The following is a 22,013-nucleotide window of genomic DNA, read 5'->3' as shown; positions in this document are numbered from 1 at the left end:
GACATATCTTCTTGCTTTGCTTGTATGGTCAATAGTATGGAGTCAGTGTCTTCGGGTTGGATCATTGTCATCCATTTCCGAATCCGTCAAGATGAAGGGAAGCACTGTAGTCCAAAATGAACCAGAGAATGCACAGGAGAGGCATGAGACACATCGAATTGAATGTCGTTTAGGATTCAAAAGGGTATGAATATGCAGCGTGTCGTCCGGTGCCAAAGATTCTCATGCAGTAACGAATCTTCCATTTGCGTCCCCCTGGTATATTGTTTTCCAAGGTTTCTTTCTCACTTTGAGACAGGAGTAGAACAAATTTCAAATCGATTGAATGGCAATCAATACATTGAAAGAGAAAACACGGGCGGTCTGCGTATATTCACCCAGGCCCTTTGCCCCACAAAATAGCCGGAAACAAACAATCGCTGAATGGCCTCACGTAAGGAAGGTGTTCACCGTTGCCCTTACTTCCGACGTGAGCACTTGCCCTTCCTTCCAACTCTCATCTTCTTCTGAGATTTCGTCCAAACAAATTTGAAACTTATGTCCTCTCATAACTGCACTTCCTTTCGAGATTCACAGGCCGCATCTCTCCTCGAAGACGATCTCGTTCAATCCAACATCACCTTTCCGCTTGCCTCAACCAGTGCGACGATCATGAGCACTCCCGACAAGGTCACTGGAATGATTCCCGTCGCCGAATCCGATTCTCAAGCCGCTGCTATTGAGCTTGTCGCCGCCAATCCAATATGGACCATAGATGAGTTAGAGCAGGCGGAAGGCATTCTATTCGATGCGCCTGAAGAGTATTTGAGCGATTACGCACAGGGCGGATTTCACCCTGTTCAACTTGGAGATCGACTGGAAGACGGCAGGTATATCGTTTTCCACAAGCTTGGGCATGGCGGATTCTCGACCGTCTGGCTTGCCCACGATGAGAAGTTGGGTCGCAACGTTGCCATCAAGATATTGAAGGCTGATGTAGCCGGATGGACCAACGACGGGTACAATTTTGGTCCCTCGGTGTTTGGCACGCCTATTCACATTCAGAGCGACTCCTTCCGCCATGATGGTCCAAATGGCTCTCACTTGTGCTTCGTTAGCACCCCAGTCCGCACCACGGTGGCTCAAAGTCAAGCTGAGTGCCAACGCAGTCGATTATTTCCACTTGAGACAGCGCGGGCCATCGTGGCACAAGTCATTCAAGGACTAGCGTTGCTACATGCTTTCGGCATCGCCCACGGAGGTACGTTTGGGGAATTGATGACCACAATCTCGCGCTGACACAGATCTTAGACTTACATCCAGGCAACATTTTTCTGAAGTTCAGAGATGCGGAGATGGCTGACTGCAAGGTCTCTGACGTCTATGCTGCCTATGGAACGCCCGAGAAGGTCCCTCTTCGCAAGTACCAGACTGCTTCTCTAAAGGGGACAACGCCGGCTCCAAAAGGCCCCCCTTACATCGTCCGCAGGATTATTACGAACAGCGGATGCGACACTATTGCTATAGACAGAGCCAAAGTTGCTATCGGTGACTTTGGAGAGTCATGGACCCCTGGCATGACCACGAGATACGAGCTGGCTACACCGGCACTCTACCGAGCGCCTGAGTCGATGAATGCCAAAGAGAAGAATCTGCCCCTTGAATTCCCTTCAGACGTGTGGTCTCTTGGCTGCATCATCTATAACATCTTCAGTTCCCGAACTGTGGTTGAATCCCTCGGCCCCAACTTCAACTACATACACGAGCAAATTTGCCACATGCTCCTTCAAGACCACGATTCCGATGACTTTGGCCCGCCGTTGAAGGAACGCGTTCTTGTCTGGCTGAAGAAAACTCGACGCGGAGATATGTCGGATGAAGAGCTTCAGGACATCTATGAACTACTGAAGTGCATTTTCTGCCTGGAGCCTCAGGACAGGATCACTGCTTCTCAATTGATGTGCGGTGACTGGATGAAGAAGTGGGGAGTCCCGGCATTGAAAGCCATGGAAGAGGCTTATGGAGCGCAATCCAAGCAGAGAGAATGAGCAAGACCTAACTCTGACCAATCCAGAACGAGGAAGTGTCTAACCAGGTCGAAAACATAGGTGGACAGTGAGGCTGGCAGGTGAAACAAGGGAAGAGGGGCCGTCGAATGTACAGCCGAGAAGACGAAGAACGAGGAGAAGGACTTTGATACTAAAGCCCATAAGGCGCAAAAGGATGACAAGTAGACACTCTGAGTAATGATGGCATTCCAAGATTTTTGAATCCCTCAACAGGGAACTGGGCAAGCTGTATAAAGATCCCGCGACCGAGTGTTTTAGTGTGTTAAACTTTGATTCAGTATGGTCAACATGCCAACCGTGAATTGCCGATGCAACTCGTGTCCACCTATAAAAGTATCTTTAAATCAGTCCAAACCATCCCGTCGGCCTTCCACCACGACAAGCCCTAGCTAGTATCATGGCCATAGTCTTGTCCCGAGCAACTGGAGCCCAAGTCTTCTCGAGGCCCTCCCTTGAAACAGGCTTGGGAGTTTCTACTTTCACCTTGAAGTACATCTTCTTTTGCGCATCCAAGCTCTCTGACTCTATACTTGTACGGACCCTTTCCATGGGAACTCTTACTCCATCGACCGTGACCTCCAGCACCAGATTCTGCTGGCCAGAGGGGATGGCTTTCGCGAAGCCTTCAACAATTACGTCGAGGAATGAGCGGTTGCCGCCTTGGACAACCTCAAATCTCTCAACTACTAACTGGGGACGGGGCGCCGTTGCATTCGGAGAGTGATCAAGCTGCAAAACATCCGAGTCGAGGAGAGGTGTATAAGGCGGCGGTACACGGTGCTGCGTCTTCGTCTCAAACGCATGCGCCCACTTCAGCAACTTGACATCATCATATGCTCTTCCAGCAAAAGTCAAGTTCATCGGGACGCCCTTATCCGCCAGGATACCCATCGGCACGGATACCGTCGGGATGCCCAGATGGCGAATCACTCTGTTTCCATTACTGTAATGAACGCCGTTTCGCCATGCAAGGTCCGCGCCCTCGAAGCTAGAGTCAGCATTGGCGGGGCCGACGTCTCCAGCCGCTGGGAAGACGACAAAGTCACAGCCGAGGCCTGTGAGCCAGTCTTCAAGAAGGACTCTGCGCATCCCCTCTAAAGCCTTAATAGCTACATCAAGCCCTTCGATGTCGTTGAGGCTGCGTTTGCCAATGTAATCAACGAGCTTGTGGTAGAGAATTGCGTTTGGCTTGTCAAAATGTCTCAGCTCAGGCTCCGTACGCAAAGAGTCAGGATAGATGTTGAATGGGTCGACGGCAGCGAGATCCGGTATTTTCGGGTCCTTGAAGCTTTTGAGAAAGTCATTCCAGGCATGAGCGATGAGGGCACTCCTTTCCATGGAAACCCAGTCCTTTGGTCTTCTTGGGCAGCCCTCGGGCAGCAAGTCATCATTTTCGTAGGCTGTAACTGCAGGAAAGTCGTCAACCAAAAGGACTTCCGCACCAAGCGCCTCGAGGTCCTTTCTGGCTTTCTTCCAAAGATCGATAACCGCCGGGCTCGTCGTCACTGGTTTCGCTCCAGATGGAGCTGGACCGCCAAGGTACATTTCGGGAACAGCAATTCGCAAGCCTGCAAGGGACTTGCATCCAGCTAGCTCTCCGAAGGACCTCGGCTTCTCGTGCCATGCTTGCGGAAGCTTGATAAATGGCTGTTCTCGCCAGAAGTCCCCATTTTTGACTGGATCCTCCACGGCAATAACATCCAGAAGGGCAAACATGTCCTTCATTGTTCTCGTATGAGGAACAGGGACGTCGCATGTAGGGTATAGCGGCCAGCTGCCCCGCGGGGAGAGAAAATGCCGGGATGGTGTGTATGCAATGAGCGCATTGTTGCTGGCGGGTGATCTTCCAGATGACACCGTCTCGCCGCCGAGCCCAAAAGATGCAAATGACGCTGCGGTAGAGACCGCAGACCCGTTTGAGGAACCCGAGGCGAACCCAGCTGCGAGATAATCTGGGTTGTACGGGTTCTCCGCCCGTCCCCAAATGCCTCTCTGCATACCACCGCAGGCAACTGCAGGCATATTGGTCCTGCCCATCAAAATGCCACCTGCTTCCCGGATCTTCTCAACGAGAAATGCATCCTCGTTTGCGATGAGGTCCTTGAATGCGGGTGATCCAGCTGCAGCCACAAGCCCTTTAACTTTGTAGCTGTCCTTAACGGTGTAAGGTATGCCCTCAAGCGGTCGAACTGGAGCACCTGATGCGCGCCTGTCATCGGACTGGGCTGCTTCTTCAAATAGCTTGCTATTCAGGACCGGAATGGAGTTCAGTGCTGTGTTACGGCAATCGTATGTGCTTATGCGGCGTAAGTAGCGGGCCACCAGCTCAACGCTGGTTATCGAACCGGAGTTGAGAGCATTTTGTATGTCTTCGATGGAAGCCTCGACGAGGTTGAGTTGCGACATGTTGGGCTTGAGATCAGAAGGTTTGAGGCAGAAGACTTCCTAGCGTGCATTGTTGGAAATCGACAAGCTTCGGAGAGTCGTAACAGTTGCCCCCAAGAGAGGGAAGAAAGTACGTCAAAACATGTCAGCAAGATGATAGGCAAATATCCCCCACGGCGAACCGTTTGGCCTTGAAGGTGAATTTGCGGGGAAACTGATACGTAAGAGATAGCAATTGTCCCGGACGGCGTTGAATCCGATAACAATACCGCTTCGGCGATTCAGGCCGTTGACTTCGATATCTGCCGATTACCATGCCCCGCTGAAGCCGCTAGCGAGTTGCCGAGCGCTAGCGAATCTCCGCCAACACAAGTACAGGATCAAACTTGCCTAAGGTACCTTACCTTTACAGTTGAGAGTCCCCATAGCGGCAGACATCATCATCGAGAAGGAAATTCAACTCAAGCGGCTGCTCAGACAACATCAATAGCCCAGCCAGAACATGAAAACACCACGACTTATGTCATAATGTCTCTGTGCATCATTGCAGGATCTAGATGTAGCAGGATGTTTAGTAGCATCGATATTGTAGCAATATTGCCATCCGTCTTCCTGACGCGTGTAAGTTGATCATGGACAGGCATCCTCGGCCTCGGAGACGGACAAGGACAGACGGCCGGGTGTGGGGCCCAACCACTTCCCGGTGCCGGTTCGCAGCCACCCTACGGACCTCAGTTGTCCGGGCCACAGTACGATGCACAGGGTCCGGCAGTCATTCCCGGTCGGCGTTTAACACCGGCTCTTGGCCTTGGTGCGGGCGCTGAAGTCAGACTGTGCCCCCGGTCGCGTGTGCGGCGAGACAAGTACGGAGCAAATGTGTCCGTCGGCCGATTTATTGGCGGGGACCTGCCAGGGCAAGTCAGGTTGCTCTAAAACTTACCTAATTGCTAATTGGCGGAGGATCACCTATTTCAAACCATACGTCCGAGGAAAGTACTGTTGGGGTCTCGTCAAGTTGGCCGTTGAATGTCCAAGAAAGGAGACCCGTATCCATATTCTCCTTCAGTGCTGTGAAAGGGTCGTGACCCACCGCATGGGCGCTGCCGAAATCGCTCTTATAAACATGTATGTGCTGATTCTTGACGGCGTCTTCGACGTCTTCATTGAACCAATATCTGTACATGAAAAAGGTCTTCACGTTCTAGTTCACAGAATCGGGACTGTAGTAGGAGCTAGGCGATGCATTATCCTGAAGTACATCTCAAAAACTCTTTTCTCTGAGAATTCTACAGCGTACACAGGCAACAGTGAAGAGGCAAACTTGTGTGGGGGCGTCGGACTCAAAAAGAACTTTGGTAAGTTGCCTCTTCTGCTTTTGACGGGAAGAGTGGGGTAGATCCCTTGAACGAATCAAACGATGTGAGCAAAGACAGGCATTAGGTTGTCAAATTTTTATCAGATCGCGCCATGTCACGATGGCAATTGGGCAGAATGCGGTCTTTTGCGGGCTCCCTCGTGTAAGATGCTTGGCTGCATTGGCTTGGTTCGTCCGGTTCGAATCCTTCGCCGGGATGTGTTTAGAGTTACCATTTCAAGACACCTTAATTACCCTCCCGCCGATTCGATGAAATCTATGTAAAAGATGGGCAGCCCACGTTTCGATTTCCCTTTGCTGCGGTCTTTCTTCACCTCTTCATTCTCTTTGCCGCCGTCGCCAGCCTAATCTTAGAGCCTTCTGGCCACAAGATTAACGAAGATGTCAACACCACCCGGAGGTCCAGCGGCCCATTCGAAAGCTGCCGACCGATTCCCGCCTTCGGTCTCTTCTGATGCCCCGCTTAGTCATGAACAGCATCTCGACGGGGACGGTAAATCCAGTGACTATCCCAAACCTGTATCCGACGCATCTCGCTCGGGTGCTGCTGATGATGGAAACGCCGGTATCGGTGTCAGCAGAGTTGAAGCCTTCAACAAGGTCCTGTACCAGTCTGGGAAGTCCGGCAAGATCATTCTCTGGCTGTTGGGCATCTCCATCGGCCTAACCATGTTCGCCTATGCCCTTGACCAGGGCATCACTGGGACCATCTTCACCACCATGGCCAGCTCGACGTTCGGCCAGCACAGCTCGCTCGCCGCTGTCAGTACCGCCAGTCAGATCATCCGCGCGATCAGCAAGCCCTTCATCGGCAAGCTAGCCGACATTACCTCCCGCCCGACGACCTACGTTGTCATTCTTGTCTTCTACGTTGTTGGCTTTGCCGTCGCGGCTAGTTCTAGCACCTTCGCTGCCTACACCGTGGGCATCTGCTTCACTTCCGTGGGCAAGTCTGGCCTCGACCTCCTCAGCGATATCATCGTCGGTGACCTTACCCCGTTGCAGTGGAGAGGATTCTTCGGCGCCGCCCTCTCGATCCCGTTCGTCGTCACTGTGCCTGTCAACGGCTTCATTGCGGAGGGCTTCGTTGATAATTGGCGATGGGGCTTGGGCATGTTCGCTATCGTGGTGCCTGTACTCCTCGTTCCGGCAATCTTTACTCTGTACTCTATGCAGCGACGAGGAGAGAAGATGGGCATGGTCACTATGGCTGCCTCGAAGCGTCTGAGGACCGGTGCCGTTGGGGACTCCGAATCAGCGGGACTGTCTTATTGGATGAAGCTGTTGGGCGAGGGGTTGATCGACATTGACATCTTCGGCCTCATCATTCTTGGAACAGCGTTCTCGCTCATCCTGCTGCCCTTCACTCTCGCCGAGAGCGCTGACGGCGGTTGGGGTAGCCCGAGAATTATTGCTATGCTCGTTGTCGGCTTTGTTCTTCTTATCGGTTTCGTTCTCTTTGAGATGTACGTTTCCCCAAAGCCGTTCATGACGAAACACATCCTCCAGAACCGCACGTTCCTCGCGGCGGCCGCGATCTACACATTCAACCAGATGGCCTCGGCAGTACGAAACACCTACTTCTCCTCGTATGTCTACATCATCAAGCAATGGTCTACGTACGAGTGGACCATTTTCTTGGGCATTACTACAATGGGACTCAGCATCATGGGTCCTATCGTTGGTCTCATCCAAAGATCCACCCACCGTTACAAGTCCATGATGGTCTTTGGCGCGGTGGCCAGGCTCATCGCCTACGGTCTGCTCGTCCAACCCAACGGCAACATGGTGCAGGACACGGCTCGACTGGTGATTGCACAACTTCTTTACTGCTTGGGATCGTTCAACGTTGTTGGCGCGCGCGTGGGCAGTCAAGCATCAGTGCCGCATGAGGACATGGCCACGATCATCGCTGTGCTCACACTGTGGTCTACCTTGGGTTCATCAGTTGGCAGCGCCGTCTCATCCGCGATCTGGACGAGCGAGATGCTTGACCGTATGCGGAAGGAGATGCCCGATGTTGACGAGAAAACTCTCGCGAAGCTGTACGGCAATATCAAGAAGTTGCGCACCACATACGACTTCAATGATCCCGTCAGGCAGGGCGCTATCCGCGCCTATGCCCACGTCAACGGCCATATCGCCATTACCGCTCTTCTCCTGGCTGCGGTCCCACTGTTCGCCACTTTCTTCATGCCTGACTTCTACCTTGGCAAGCAACAGAACGCCGTCACGAACACGGGTCTTGACGGTGAGGCGGTCGATTTACCTCAGAGAGAGTTGAGAAATGAGGAGGCGTCTGGCACGGCACAAGAGCAGTCCAGATCTTTTTACTACAAGTGGCTTGCTTTTTACTGCAAAGATGCTTAACTTTGAGGCGTGACGAATTAGCTGAGAGCAAACTTGCCGCAACGCGAGCACTATAGTCGTAATACAAACCGAATCTCGGCCTCATAATTACTGCAGATTAGACGTGAAGGAGAACACTGGCGACGGGTTGCACGCCTACTTCCCTACTGTCGCGTTAAATGCGCGACTTGCTGGATGATTGACGTGCACACTGGCTATGTGTCTTCCGCGAGTCTCGTAAAATCTGGGATATTCTATTTCCGAAAGTCTCCATTACTCAAGACATCTTCTACCTCAAAGTCTGGCTGAAACTCTCGATACAAGCTATCGGGGCTAGACGTCATCCTGAACGTGTACGCAGCGACGTTGTCCTCGATAATTCTTTTTGGTATACCATTGGCAGCTGCGGCTTCGGCCAAAAGCTGGACTTGGCAACTCTTCTCCATGAGAGTAAACAGGTACGCTGCTTCATCGACCGTCTGGCCCACAGTCAACAGACCGTGGGTCGTCAAAGTCATCACCTTTCCCTCTGGTCCAAGAGCCTCGGCCAGCCTCTTGCCCTCCTCCTCATCAAACACCACTCCCCCAAAGTCCTCGTAAACTGCCTGAGCCTTGTCGTAAAATATGCAAGCATCTTGATTGATCATCTCCAGCGGTCTACCGAAGGCGGACCAGGCCTTGCCGTATATGGTATGTGCATGACAAGCCGCGTTCACGTCGGGCCGCGCCTTGTGCAAAGCGCTGTGAATGAGAAAGCCAGCGGCGTTTGAAGGCAGGCTCATGTTTCCGCCGATAGCGTTGCCATTGTAGTCGACTAAAATCATGTCTGAGGCTCGCATAAGCTGCCACGGACGACCAAGCGGGTTGGTCCAGAACGTGTGCAGATTTTCGGGGTCGCGAATGGAGATGTGCCCGGCCATGCCCTCGTTGAAACCCTTGCGGGCGAAGATGCGGAATGTGGCGGCCATGTGTTCAAGGATGTGCGTGCGGTGTTCATGGAAGGATGGGAAAGTCGGGATACCGGAGAGAGGTGTGCCTTGAGACAATGCTTCAAGAGCCGTCTGGCCTTCCTTTGCGTGAGGCTCCCAACTCTTCTTCACCGGCACGGCATCGGCGGTGGCGGGTACCATATCCGTGTTTGAGTGTGGTGCCATTATGGATATTTGGGAATAACCAAATTATTCCCCAACTAGACAGTGGTGTTCGTTACGCAAAAGGTGAATTCCCCGAACTCTTTGGTACGGTTGGAAGAGCGAAGGCATCCGCTGGGAATGAGCGATTTTTTGAGCTGGTGGGAGGTGCAGTGCCCGGGTTACATGTTGTTTGAAACTCGTGGACAATGAAGGCAGACACACTCAAGCCGAGCAGTTCGGTTTCAAATGCCAAAAGATGTGATAGGAGACGATCTAATTACGAATAAAAATTACCTCAATCCTACAATGCGGAGCTTGACTCGGCCCCACTTATCGGAGCACGTCGCCGGAAGTCTTCCGGAAGTCTCCCGAGCTCGTTCCGAACCCATCTTAGGTATCAAACGCCGTGGAAAGCGTTGAGAGACGGAATAACCTAGGCGAAAACTTTCAGTGTCCGCAAAAGATTGTCCACGAACAAAATTAGATAAGGGATGTTTGCTCATAGGACTAGTAAGCGCCATCCCTGACGCTAACGCCATTGCCGATTGCTTGGTGCTGATTTCTAGCACAACCGCCGTTTGGCGACGGCACCTAAGCAGCGCTTGTGCAGCCACCCACCGCCAAAACCCCTCAATAACTATGCTGCCTGTCGCAAAGACTACTTTTCAGGATTCCAGATGATCAGAAAAGGACGTCGAAGCCCCCTTTATGGACATCCTCCTGCAGCTAGCTGGTCTTCCGGGCTACTAAGCCGGTGGAAGAGGTGTTGGAACAGCCTAGGAACACCGGCTGAGGCTGAATGAAGGATCAAGCTTAAGCTTTCTCTCCAAGCGACGAGGCTTTTGAACAGAGGCACCTCCATATGACGCTAGGACCCAGCACTAAAAGTCCACAGTCTAGGCCGTAGAAGGGAGATCGAAAGTGCTATACCTTGTCTCCAGATAATACAAAATATGTGTATTTCCCCTGAGACTTGTCGCAGCGCAGAATGTTGTCTCAAGATCACTCTTATACTACCATCTCTCGGCCATTATGGAGACTCCCTCCAACTACCCTCGACCATACTCAACTAGGCAGAGTGCCTACTCGAGAGAGGGGTGGGCCGAGCCCTCTGCAAAGCCCTTCTTGGACAGCACCACGACAATTGCTGAAGTCAAGAGTCAATTCGATTATGACGAAGAAGAACCTAAGCGGCGATTATTTCCCGGGCGCAATAACAAGACGGGCCCCAAACCAGTCATTCGTGGAACAGCAAAGCGATTCTTCCTGAGATGGCTTGTACATGCTCCAGCTATCGCCGTCACCTGTGGCATTATCTGGATCAGCCACATGCAGCTGTTCTGGTATCCAGAGCACGGTGTCGAGCCTTTCAGCAACATCCACGTCAAGCTCAGCGCGACTGTCATTAGCAACTTGCTTCAGCTGGCATCAAAAATCCATGAGATCATGATCGTTGCATCTCTCGCTTCCATCTCCGTCGCCATGTTCAAGCGGAGGCTTGTGGGGAAAGGTGTCCGCCTGGGCTTCCTGACTGGTGGATACCGAGTCGGAGACCTAGAGTACCTTCTTAGTGGTGCTTTTTGGAAGCAGGGCAAGGGAGTCACATTAAATATCTGGGAGATCGGGTTGGTCGCCTACCTAGTCTTTGCGACCATCATGTCTACTGTTGTCGGACCGGCTTCAGCAATCTTGCTGGTGCCGAGTCTGGGATGGTTCGACCTCGACGGCGCCTTCCAGGATGTCAGAATGCCGCTGAGCTATGGTGCTTCTCCAGAGGAAGCTTGGCCTCGAAGCCTGAACAGCTCTTTATTCGATTCAACACCAGAGTGCAACACTACAGAGGCACTCTATACATATTGGTGTCCCGTCGGCGGCTTTTCCGACATTTGGAACTGGGCGGAAGGATTCCGATACGCTGGACTTACAGACAACATCACCTTCCAACATCCATCGACGGAACTCCGTCGTCGTTTATCTTTGTCTGCGCATGACACTCAGAACGACGGGTCAATTTTGATGTTTACAACTCCGTCCAGTTCTATCATGGCCACTATTGGACTCTTTGCCAATTACATTTCTCGGAAGCCAGTGCCTATCGGAACTGTTACGGACGTAAAGCGATACCAGCTTACGACTACGACACCATTGCAACAACCCTTTGTACACGGCAAGTGCGTCTTGTACGATCGCGATCAACTTCTCCAAGACAAGGCTCTCCCATCTTTCCCGGTTTCGGCGCTGAACTGCTACGGTGACGCTGGGTGTCTTCGCGTCCAGCAGGATAAGCCTACTTTCAAGTCCAAGACATGGAACGATACGCGTGTCGCGCCTAGAATGACTTATAATCTCCACTATTACGACAAGAAGTCCCCTGGCGGAGCGATGCTAATAGCCGGTACAATCCCTTACGTCGGTGACGGATCGAAGCAAAGGCTGTGGGTTTATACATGCAGCTTCCTGCCCCGCTGGGTTCCTGCCTCTTTTACACTGGACTCTGGAGATGCCAGCATGCTCTTGTCCAACTTCAGCTCCGCAGATGATATGGCTGCGATGTTGCAGAATACCACGGCGCAATCGGACAGGGTAGTACAGGCTGATTCCAGCTGGGTCAGGCTCATTGACCCCGAGTTCAACATGACACGGATGGTACCAGGGAACTCAACCCCCAGCGTTTCAGCAACATCGCCAATCAAGTTGATCTTGAACCAGTTTCTGGACAGCCGAGAGCAGAATGGGACAAAGTTCACGTACATGGACACGGTAGACGGGAATCAGAAAAGCACTGAAATCTTCTTGACCAAGGTTTTGGGCGTTTTTCTAACAGACAGTCTCGCGAGAACGTCCTCTCATGAGAGAGCCGCACTCATTCTCGAGGATACAGATAGCTCCATGAAGTGGATCGACCTCAAAGAGCAGATTGGCTACGAGTCTGGCATCCATAGAGTGGAGGCTCTGAACAACAAAACATACCCATCCTTGTCCTACTGGAACAACTACACAGATCCGATTCCCCTGGATCTCTCTGTTTCGGAGGTCACACAAGAGTTCCGCAAAACAGTCCAGATCGAATTTGAAACCCAGCGCTACGGATACGGATCTGGTCAATTTACCAAGACTCTACAGTTTGCTTTGGTCATGATGTACATCTACCTCGCAGTCGTCGGTATCTACGGCTTCACCATCTTCTCATCACATGCCACCGAACTCATGGGCCAGCTTATGGGGCGAAGAAGGTTCCATCTTAGAAGTGTGGTGGGTTGGGGTGACTTGGCTGATTTGATGCTGCTAGCATTACGATCGAACCCGCCGGATGATGTGGAGCTGAACCATGTTGGTGCGGGTGTTCGCAAGTCACCTGGAGTGTGGAACAAGGTTGTCAAAGTGCGGATTGACGAAGACAACAAGGTGCAGATGGTACTACATGAAGGGAGGGGCATGAGCCCACCAAAGCGTAATGTTTTATACTCCTAGATAAGGGTACTTAGGGAGCGTAAGAATTTCAAGACTGAATCACCGATCTGCATGACAGCAAATCTCGATTGTCTTCGCCGTGTTTGGTGCCATCCGCGACACCTCTGCCTCCTACCGTGATCCAAATTTCGTCGACGCAGAAAGTCGCCTTTAGACCAAGGAACGATCTTTGAGACAACCTCTACGATCTGATTTATCTCGGCTGACTTCCATGAGGGTATGTAAGTTGGTTGGCCCTGCGGACAGTTCCCCACTCTGCCGACAGGGGTTGCGCTGGATCCGCACAAGTCGGTCTGGGCAAAGCCCTATTCAGCTTTGCTCCATATTCACAATTCCGAGGCAACCTGTCAACAATCACCGGTTCATCAACCAGGTGCCCATGGAAGGGTGGCCGAGTTGGTTATGGCGCCAGGTTAAGGTCAGCTTAACATCTGTTTCCTGGTGGGGCAACCCGCGCGAGTTCGAGTCTCGTCCCTTTCAATTATCTTTTGCTTGGTGTGATAAATCTTCCACAATTTTTGATGCATCCAGATGATGTTTCCTCCTCCTTCATCGTAGTGCTGTGTCGTCTAAGTTGCAACCCGCAAAGCATCTTTTCTCTTCTTTTGTGCAACACAGGCAGACAAGCTCTTTCTTCATCTACGAATTTGTATTGTCATTTCAACTTGGATTCTCGGCCCAGCTTAAAACTAGTATATCATCTGATATTCAAATTCTTCACCTCGGTGAGGCAATTAAGGTTGTCGGTGAGCCGCATTTTGCCGCGGCTCTAGTCCATCTGCGTCAGGTGCCCGAGCGTGGCAGTGCATGCTGATCGGATCGCGTTAGTGCTGTGACACTTCATCGAGTCAGGGGGACGAGCGGCATGGTGTAAATAAACCCCTCACGGGGGAGGCCGCCCAAGCTTAGCTATTTGCGACTCTTCCATCTCTTTACCACCACTTTTCAACATGTCCAATACGAACAGCTGTTTCGCTATCTAGAGTTGCCGGGCTAGCGAGGGCGTGCATCGGACCGGGTTGGAAGGGAAGTGCTGGAGAGGTTGTCCCATAATACGCCAAAATCCGCCACCAAACAAATCTCCGAAACCATTTAGACAACATTCCGATACCGAATCTTTGACGTCAGATGGAAGAAGCCGAGGCCCCCCGGACCCCGGATCTCATCGACTGGACTCGACCGCTGTCACCATGGGGTGATGGAGACGGAGAGGCGCCTGGCGCAAATGGCATCGAACCTGATATAGAAGCTGAGAGGCACATTTCAGCGAGCGCTACAGGGAGCGTTAGTACAGAGATCCCGCCGTCGGTGTACTTCACAATTCATCGGTGAGGCTTACCGCATGTTGACGATCCACTACACCTATGACTGACATATCCCGACAGAATTCGACGGCTCATCTTAGCAAGCATAGGTAAGTTCCTTTAACCATTAGGACTGAGAAGAACCTTGTTGACGTCGATTCCAAGATGACCCTTATACGTTGGATCAACTGCGAGAGCCGCGGATGAACTCACTTGTCGTTCGCCCTCTTGTTGACAGACTGTATGATCCTGATGACCCCACAATCGGTACGGCCCTTTGCACTCACTTTGCATCTCAATCTCTGAGCTGACCTCGAGGTAGTCTATTGCCTACTGGCGAATCGCATCCAATTCTTGAGGCAACATACAAGTACAGCCCACCAGACTGTCAACGTGGCGCGCGCTGCACTCTGCGAACTGGTTGCAAGCCGCGTACTGCGCCGATACCATGAAGATCATCCAGGTGAAATCGGTCTTTTGATCCTAGCGCACGTCCTTGTCGAAGGGTTCGATCCCTTCCAAGGTGCGCCCGAAGAGGTGGAAAGCGAGTGCCGACAGCTTCAGTGGCCGATCCAGCGACGCGATGGACATGAGAGAAAGCTCACAGCCCTTGAGCTAGCCATCATATCTGAAAGCAAGGTCTTCCTAAGCTCTTCTGCATGTCAGAGACTGGTTGACGCTGTTTACCTAGGGGCTGTGACCTACACGCCCCTGTCGTTTGTCGACATTTTGCCCGATCACTACGAGTTCATCTCAGTCTCGCTCTATGAGCCACACCGAGCGCCAATACTGGACGAAAGACGGATGCTGGTTCCTTGGATACGACGGGTAACCGAGTTCTGTCAGTTTGTGACTCTCGTCGCGCTGTACATGTTGACGATGGTAAATCGCAGCAGTCCCACGTTAAGCGCGTGGGAGTGCTTCTTCGCCATTTACACAGCCGGGTGGACCTTGAATGAGTTTGCCGCCATAATCGAGCACGGTTGGGCGGTCCACTCTCAGACTTTGTGGTCATTCCTCGACATTAGCTTCTGCTTCATCTTCAGCTGTTATGTATTCGCCAGGATATACGATGTACTGGGGTATGGAGGAGTTATCGCGGATGGGTACGGCGTGCACATCCTTTGCGTGGCAGCCCCTATCCTCCTCACAAGAGTGGCTTTCACCATTATGCCCGACAACATTGTCTTCATAGCAATGCACGCCATGATGAAGGACTTCACTCTCCTGACGTTTATCTCCATCTGGTGTTTTGCGGGCTTCCTCCTCGCTCTTCAGTGGCTCATCGGGAGCAACGCCGCCACCTCGGGAGTTGGAGACCAGGCATCTTTGACATGGTACGAGACGTGCAAATGGCTCATTTGGACCTGGTTCGGTCTTGACGGTACCGGCATCGATCGGTCTCCCGATTTCCACCCAATCCTTGGGCCCGCTCTGATGATTGCGTTCGCATTCCTTGGCAACATTCTCTTTCTAACCTTGCTCGTTGCCTTGTTAAGCAATACTTTCTCCAAGATCATCGCGGATGCGCCGGCGGAAATTCAATTCCGCCGAGCCGTCATCACCTTCGCCGGAGTAAAAAGCGACTCGATCTTTGCATACCCGCCACCATTCAACCTACTCGCTCTTGCTGTGCTACTGCCGCTCAAGTCAGCACTCACATCTCGCTCTTTCCACAATCTCAACGTCACTCTTATCCGGGCACTCAACGCCCCGGCTTTACTTCTGATAAGCGCACTTGAGAGACGGAGGGTCGCGCACCCGAGACGAGCGCGCTCGCAATCGCTGCTGCATTGGAATTTCAGTGGCTTCAATCCCCATGGTGACATACAGGCAGTGTTCAAAGCTGAGCCTCCGCCTGCAGTGGAACGAGAGTTGGAGGAGATGGACAATCTGAGTGATGTGGGGTTTGCGGAGAGCGAGTTGGGCTCCAGGGTAGGATCATGGGATGTGACTGGTCGGTCAAGGTCCAGACGCCGCCCTTACAGCAGAAGAAGACGTCCGGGGAGGATGACGTCGCCTATTAGCATCGTATTCCCCTTACCTAGCGTCAACCGGATGGGAACAAACGACTTTGAGCCCATGTCTGGGTCACCTGCGCGCCGTAGTCAGTTCTAGAGTGACACAACCAAGATAGCGACAAAGATTGTAAAACAACAAATCATTCACAATACGAGTTTTCTTGAACATGAAATAGCAGGACACGTTGGCGTTCTCGGTAACGTTGCAGAGTGAATATTCTATGCCGTTTTCCGATCAACAGGCGATGGTGTAGTTGCCGGCTGAACCGAATGCGACGCTACTTGACAACAACCAGTTAGACTCAGCAACCCCCTTTCCCAGCATCTACATGAAATCTACAGACAACGTAAGACTTTCTGATTACTCAATACCCTCACTTGTTGATATTAGTTGCATAGCCATCGAGGACTTGAGGTCCCGTTCAGTGGGCTCAGAGAGGCCTGAGCAACTGTGTTTCCAAACGAAGATCCTGGTTTCTCGATATTGAGGGGGAGTTTCAGAAAGATCCACACGCTACCGACTCAACCGCCAAGCATTCAACTCAGTCCTGGCTCCAGGGGCACTAAGATGATCGATATAAACCAATCAATTAACCTTTCGTGAAACCATCTGATCGCACTCATCCGTGAATGAATCGGGTTTCTCGCGCCATGGATTCCGCGGATGGTCTCCGGACGGTGTTTTTCTCCTTGTCAATTTTTCCCGTGCACGCGTCAACATGTCTGTGGCTAACCGAGGCACACGATGTTGCCATGCAGTTTGCTTTTCGGGACTAGCCCATCTATGCCAGAACACCAAAAGAAAGGCCCACGCCATCTCGTGATCACGGACGTGGCGTTCACGCAAGAGCCTGGTTGGTGGCATACGCGACTCTGCATCCAACCGAGCAAACTTCTCCACCAATGGCCTCGGGAATTCTGGAATTCAGCCGCCGTTGCGAAGCTTGACTCGCAAATTTTATCTCACGTTTATTTGCGTTTATGTACTTGAGCCAAGAGCCGCACAGTGGCTTTTGCAGTCCGCGTACAAGGGGAGAAGGGGAAACCGAAAGAGGCTTGTGCTTGGCATCATTTTGAGAGGGGAGACGCCGCCATTGGCGGAATGTTCCTCCACACGCTCCGTATGCACTGTCTCTGCACTCCGCATTTGCAGGGCTATCCATGTCCCAAATGCCGTGGCCCCGGCGGCGTAATTGGATACTACCCTATTGACAGCATTCAGATGAACCCAATTGAGCAGGGCGCAAGGATAGGCCCTCAAAAGGATGTCGCGGAGGAAAAAGAATAGTACTGAGTACCCCTCTGCAGCGCCCCCCTATCCCCTCTGCGGCACCCTCTTAAGCCTAATTAGGCAGTTTGTAGCAGCTATAGCTATAAGTGAATCTCCTACAGTAGCTATACTAAAAGTATTACTATACAAAATAAGTTATATAATAAATAGTATATTAGTCGTTTAACTACTAAAATACCTAAAATACCTAAAAAACCCTCCTTATAGCCTCTATAGTAGTAGTAGCCTTAATAGTAAGTATAACACCTCCTTACAATACTACTGTTAATTTAAAAGCTATAGAGGTAATAGATATTACTAGCTTAGCTAGCTTAACTTAAACTAAGGCTAAAGCAGCATTTAGCTATAATTTTATTAAAGTAAAAGCTAAGGTAATAGAGATAGTAGTAAGTAGTGAAAAACTAATAGGGATAATAGCTACTATAAAGTAAACTATTACTATATTAATATGTTAATAGTAGCCTTAATTAAGGCCTATAATTAAGCTGTAAGAGCCTTATTAGCCCTCTCTACTACTGTTTTTTACTTCTTCTGTAACTATATAGTTAATACTATTAATATAGTTAATAGCGTTAGAGTAAGTACTATACTATGCTCCTAGGCAGAGAGTTTACACTACGTTAATATATTATAAAGGTTAACTACTACTAAGTTTAAGCCCTAAAAAGTCTGCATTAATACTACGTAGAGGGTATTATTATTATTAATAATTAGGGCAGCTTATTAGTAGTTATAGTAAGTTAATATTATATTAAGGTTAAGCTTATATATTACCTCATAGAGAGTAATAATCTTAAGCTAAAAATATATATTAGTTATTATTTTAACTAAAGTAGTAGATATAAATAAACTAAAGTCTAATTAAACTATTAGTAGCTATTATAATTATTATATAATAAGTAATACGATAGATCCCTTAATTTAAGCTAATTAAGAAGGTTATAGCAGTAAAGTAGGCCTTATTACTATTAGAAGTTACTAATACACTTTATTAACTTCTTAGTGTATAATTTATCTAAAAAAACAGCTTCTATAGCTTTATATTAACCTTAAATTATATTAAGTACCTTTAAACTAACCTAAAAAATAAGCAACTTAGTTATATTCTTATTAAAATAGATAGCATTAAAGTATAACTTTTTGTTACTAATATAGTTATAGTAATATATCTCTTTCCTCTTCACTATATTAATAATAGTAGTATAGAAGCTATAGAGGTTAGAGAAGTAGTTATAGAGGTAACTCTTAAGTTTAATATAAGCTAACTTTATATAAGAGGTGACTTTAATACTATAATTTTAGAGATTTTTAATAGTATACTTATAGAATTATAAGTAGAAAGGAATATAAGTTTTTTTAAGGTAGTTAAGAAAGTATAACTAGTTTTTAAACATCTTATAAAGTTTTACCTATTTTTTATTAAACTTAGCTTTAGTTAACATATAGTAGTATGCCTTCTAAGTATATAAAAAGCTATTAATAAAATATTTAAAGTTATTATTAGTTATAGAGGATAAAAAATATAGTAGCAATATAGTATTAGCGTAGGTTATTAAGGTAGAGTTATTATTAAATAAAGCTTCTAGAGGGATTAATTTAACTACTAAGCACCTATTAGCCTCATTAAAGTAATTAAGCGTGATATTAGCCTCTAAATTAAAGCTATTAAAATTTTCAGCCCTATTTATAGTTAAATTAAACAAATTAGAAGGCTTAGATTTATTAGAGCTGAGATTATTCTAGTGAGGCTATAAAGTAGCCTACCTTAGATTTAACTTTATAAATAATCCCTCTTTAAGTATACTATCCTACTTCTACTTAATATTTAATATTATATTTTTTAATATATACTATAAGTAAATTTACTATAATATTATATTAAATACTACTCTTACTACCTTTTTAAGCGCTTTATTAAAGTCTATTAATAGTATTTTAAGTAAAGTAATTAATACTACCTCTACTATTAATTTAAAGTATATTAATACCTACTTAAATATTACTATATCCTCTCTAGAAATAAAGTAAAATATAATATTAAAAGTTATATAGATAGTAGTTATTCTTATAATCTAGAATAGTAATATATTAAATTAATTAACTTATCACTTCTAGTAAGCTTTTTTCTACTATGTTTAATACTAAACCCTTACTAACTTTATATATATTATCTATTATTAGAAGTTCTAAGTTTCTCTACTATATCTTAAAGTACTATAAATATATCTAAAATATACTATTAATTTTACCTATTTTAAGGTTTTTATACACTTTAGTGTACTTAATATTAGGGCTACTCTTAAGTTCACATAAAAAGACTTACGTTAATAAGAGGGGGTTATATTTCTCTTACTATAAGGTCCTCTAGAAGTTCTATATATTTTACTTTTAAATTAATATATTTATCTCCTCCTTAATTTAGCTAGTAATATCCCTTACTATTAACTTACTGCTTTTTAAAAGGGACTCTACCCTCTCTTTAATAACCTCCTTACTAACCTCTTACTAACTCTAAATTTAAAAAATATAGCTAGTAGTATAATATTTAGCTTTAAGTAGTAAGTAGTTATACTTACTATTAATCTTAAGGTATATATACTTATTACTAGTTATAATAATCTAACCTAACTACTTATAGCCTATTTTTAAGGTCTTAAAGCTATAATTAGTAGCCTACAAAGCTTTTAACCTACCCCTATAATTATAAGTGAGATCCTACTATATTATAATACCTTAGATATTTTTTTTCAACTTATTTTTTATCACACTATAACTAAAGCTATATTAATACTAATAAACCTTCTTAATAAGGCTATTAAGGCTAAGATCTTAGAAAGCTATCTTAAGCAATATTAATAAATATAAAAATAGGTTTTTTAGGTTAGGATATCTTATTTCTATATAGCTCTATATTCTATACGTTTTACTATAAAATACTATACTACTTTATCTCTAAGGGTAACACTAAGATATATAACTACACCCTAACCTCTACCACTTACATAACTACGCGAAAGTAGGCAAGCTACAGCTATATGCCTAATTAGGCTTAAGAGGGTGCTGCAGAGGGGACAGGGGGGCGCCGCGGAGGGGTACTTAATAGTACCAGATCGGCGGGTTGTGGAAGACTGGAACTCCCGGATGGCCGTTTAAATACCCGGGGGGCAAGATCTTCAGGTCCATCTGATTTCTGATGGCAGTCTACCAACCTCACGTTCCTACTTTTACACTCTTTTAAAAATGGTTGCGCTACTCCCTGTTCTGGCCCTGGCCACTTTTGCCGCGGCTGTTCCTCTCGAAGTCGCCCTCGATGTTGGCACTGATGATTCTCGCAAATGCGGAGGTAAATACGCAGAGACCAGCCTCTCTGGAAAGGGAGTCATCGTCGACGCCTCGGGCAAGACAGAGAACAGCTTCCCGACTTTCAACCAGGCAGTCGCTGCCCTGACGAACACCACGGAGGAGCAGACGATTTTTGTCTACCCCGGCAACTACTCTGAACAGATTCGCATTCCCAACCATGCCGGTCCCATCACGATCCAGGGCTACACCTGCGACGGCCGCTCCTACGCAGCCAACCAAGCCATCCTCACCGGCAACCTCTCCCGCCAGATTGCCAACCTCACCAGCAACGACCAGACCGCCACCCTCCGCCTCTGGTCCGACAACATGAAGATCTACAACCTCAACATTGAGAACACCTTCGGCCAGGCTGACAAGCTCGGCCAAGCTCTCGCCGTCAGCGCGCAGGCGACCAACCTCGGATTCTACGCCTGCAAGCTCACCGGCTACCAGGACACCATCTACGCCAACGAGGGCCGCCAGATCTATGCCAAGTCCTTCATCGAGGGCGCCGTCGACTTCGTCTTCGGTCTGAGGGCCATCGCCTGGTTCGAGAAATGCGACATCAACACCATCGGCAAGGGATACATCACCGCCAACGGCCGCGACGCCGCCAACAACACCTCTTTCTACGTCTTCAACAAGGCCAACGTCACCGGCACCAGCGGACCTGCATCCGTCACCCTCGGCCGCCCGTGGAGGACGTTCGCCAGGGTTGTGTTCCAGGACAGCGAGTTGGGCGATGTGGTCAAGCCCGAGGGATGGTCCACCTGGGACAAGACCTCCCCGACGGATAACATCTACTTCAAGGAGTACAACAACGTTGGCCCCGGCGCGGCCGGTCCTAGAGCCAACTTCAGCTCAACTATTGACAAGCCGGTCAAGGCTGATGACCTGTTCGGCAAGGACTTCAAGAAGGAGTGGTGGGTTGACTCTGAGTTTTTGTAAAAAGGGGTAGGGCTGTTTCCTTCTCTTCAAGTACATATTGAACAATTCAAACCATTGAATAACATCTGCGATGGCCAGCAGAGCTGGCCCCAATAGCCCAGGGGGCTTTTATTATCAGAAATCTTGTATGGTGAATTCCTTTACGTGGTAAGGTAGCCTCAGTCAGGCAGAAAGTCAGTGTGAAAAGTGGAACGGGCAAGATCCGTCTACAGACATTTTTTCAGCCCACAAGGGTGGGCAGGACTTGATGTACTCAAACTCAGTATTCCCATTTCATTGGATGCTAAAGGTCCGTGGACAGCTTGTACTCGTAGTGTAATATATGGTTAGGACATCATTCAGCTAA

General features: G+C 48.5%; 6 protein-coding genes across 6 annotated transcripts; 4 read left to right on the top strand and 2 right to left on the bottom strand.

Annotated features, from left to right (window-relative positions):
• Positions 1 to 2,387: 2,387 nt before the first annotated feature.
• On the bottom strand, positions 2,388 to 4,454 carry gatA-7 (Glutamyl-tRNA(Gln) amidotransferase subunit A; the record flags this gene model as incomplete). The annotated part of the gene is made up of 1 exon (XM_036641000.1): positions 2,388 to 4,454. One exon carries the CDS (start codon positions 4,452 to 4,454, stop codon positions 2,388 to 2,390), a length of 2,067 nt encoding a protein of 688 aa, XP_036493101.1.
• A 1,735-nt stretch (positions 4,455 to 6,189) lies between these two features.
• On the top strand, positions 6,190 to 8,178 carry str3-1 (Siderophore iron transporter 3; the record flags this gene model as incomplete). The annotated part of the gene is made up of 1 exon (XM_036640999.1): positions 6,190 to 8,178. One exon carries the CDS (start codon positions 6,190 to 6,192, stop codon positions 8,176 to 8,178), a length of 1,989 nt encoding a protein of 662 aa, XP_036493102.1.
• A 233-nt stretch (positions 8,179 to 8,411) lies between these two features.
• On the bottom strand, positions 8,412 to 9,311 carry CGCS363_v009149 (Meiotically up-regulated gene 14 protein; the record flags this gene model as incomplete). The annotated part of the gene is made up of 1 exon (XM_036640998.1): positions 8,412 to 9,311. The coding sequence occupies one exon, from the start codon at positions 9,309 to 9,311 to the stop codon at positions 8,412 to 8,414; it is 900 nt and encodes a 299-aa protein (XP_036493047.1).
• Positions 9,312 to 10,322: 1,011 nt separating this feature from the next.
• Positions 10,323 to 12,761, top strand: CGCS363_v009148 (uncharacterized protein; the record flags this gene model as incomplete). Its single annotated transcript, XM_036640997.1, has 1 exon — positions 10,323 to 12,761. One exon carries the CDS (start codon positions 10,323 to 10,325, stop codon positions 12,759 to 12,761), a length of 2,439 nt encoding a protein of 812 aa, XP_036493046.1.
• A 1,128-nt stretch (positions 12,762 to 13,889) lies between these two features.
• CGCS363_v009147 (Calcium channel YVC1) lies at positions 13,890 to 16,079 on the top strand (the record flags this gene model as incomplete). The annotated part of the gene is made up of 5 exons (XM_036640996.1): positions 13,890 to 14,089; positions 14,147 to 14,175; positions 14,231 to 14,332; positions 14,388 to 16,022; positions 16,075 to 16,079. 5 exons carry the CDS (start codon positions 13,890 to 13,892, stop codon positions 16,077 to 16,079), a joined length of 1,971 nt encoding a protein of 656 aa, XP_036493730.1.
• Positions 16,080 to 20,617: 4,538 nt separating this feature from the next.
• pme1-1 (Pectinesterase) lies at positions 20,618 to 21,667 on the top strand (the record flags this gene model as incomplete). Its single annotated transcript, XM_036640995.1, has 1 exon — positions 20,618 to 21,667. One exon carries the CDS (start codon positions 20,618 to 20,620, stop codon positions 21,665 to 21,667), a length of 1,050 nt encoding a protein of 349 aa, XP_036493729.1.
• Between the last annotated feature and the right edge of the window lie 346 nt (positions 21,668 to 22,013).

Source organism: Colletotrichum siamense (genome assembly GCF_013390195.1).
Source record: "Colletotrichum siamense strain Cg363 chromosome Unknown KSG_Cg363_contig06, whole genome shotgun sequence".
NCBI classification, from domain to species: domain Eukaryota; kingdom Fungi; phylum Ascomycota; class Sordariomycetes; order Glomerellales; family Glomerellaceae; genus Colletotrichum; species Colletotrichum siamense.
This window is presented reverse-complemented; position numbering and strand designations above follow the sequence as displayed.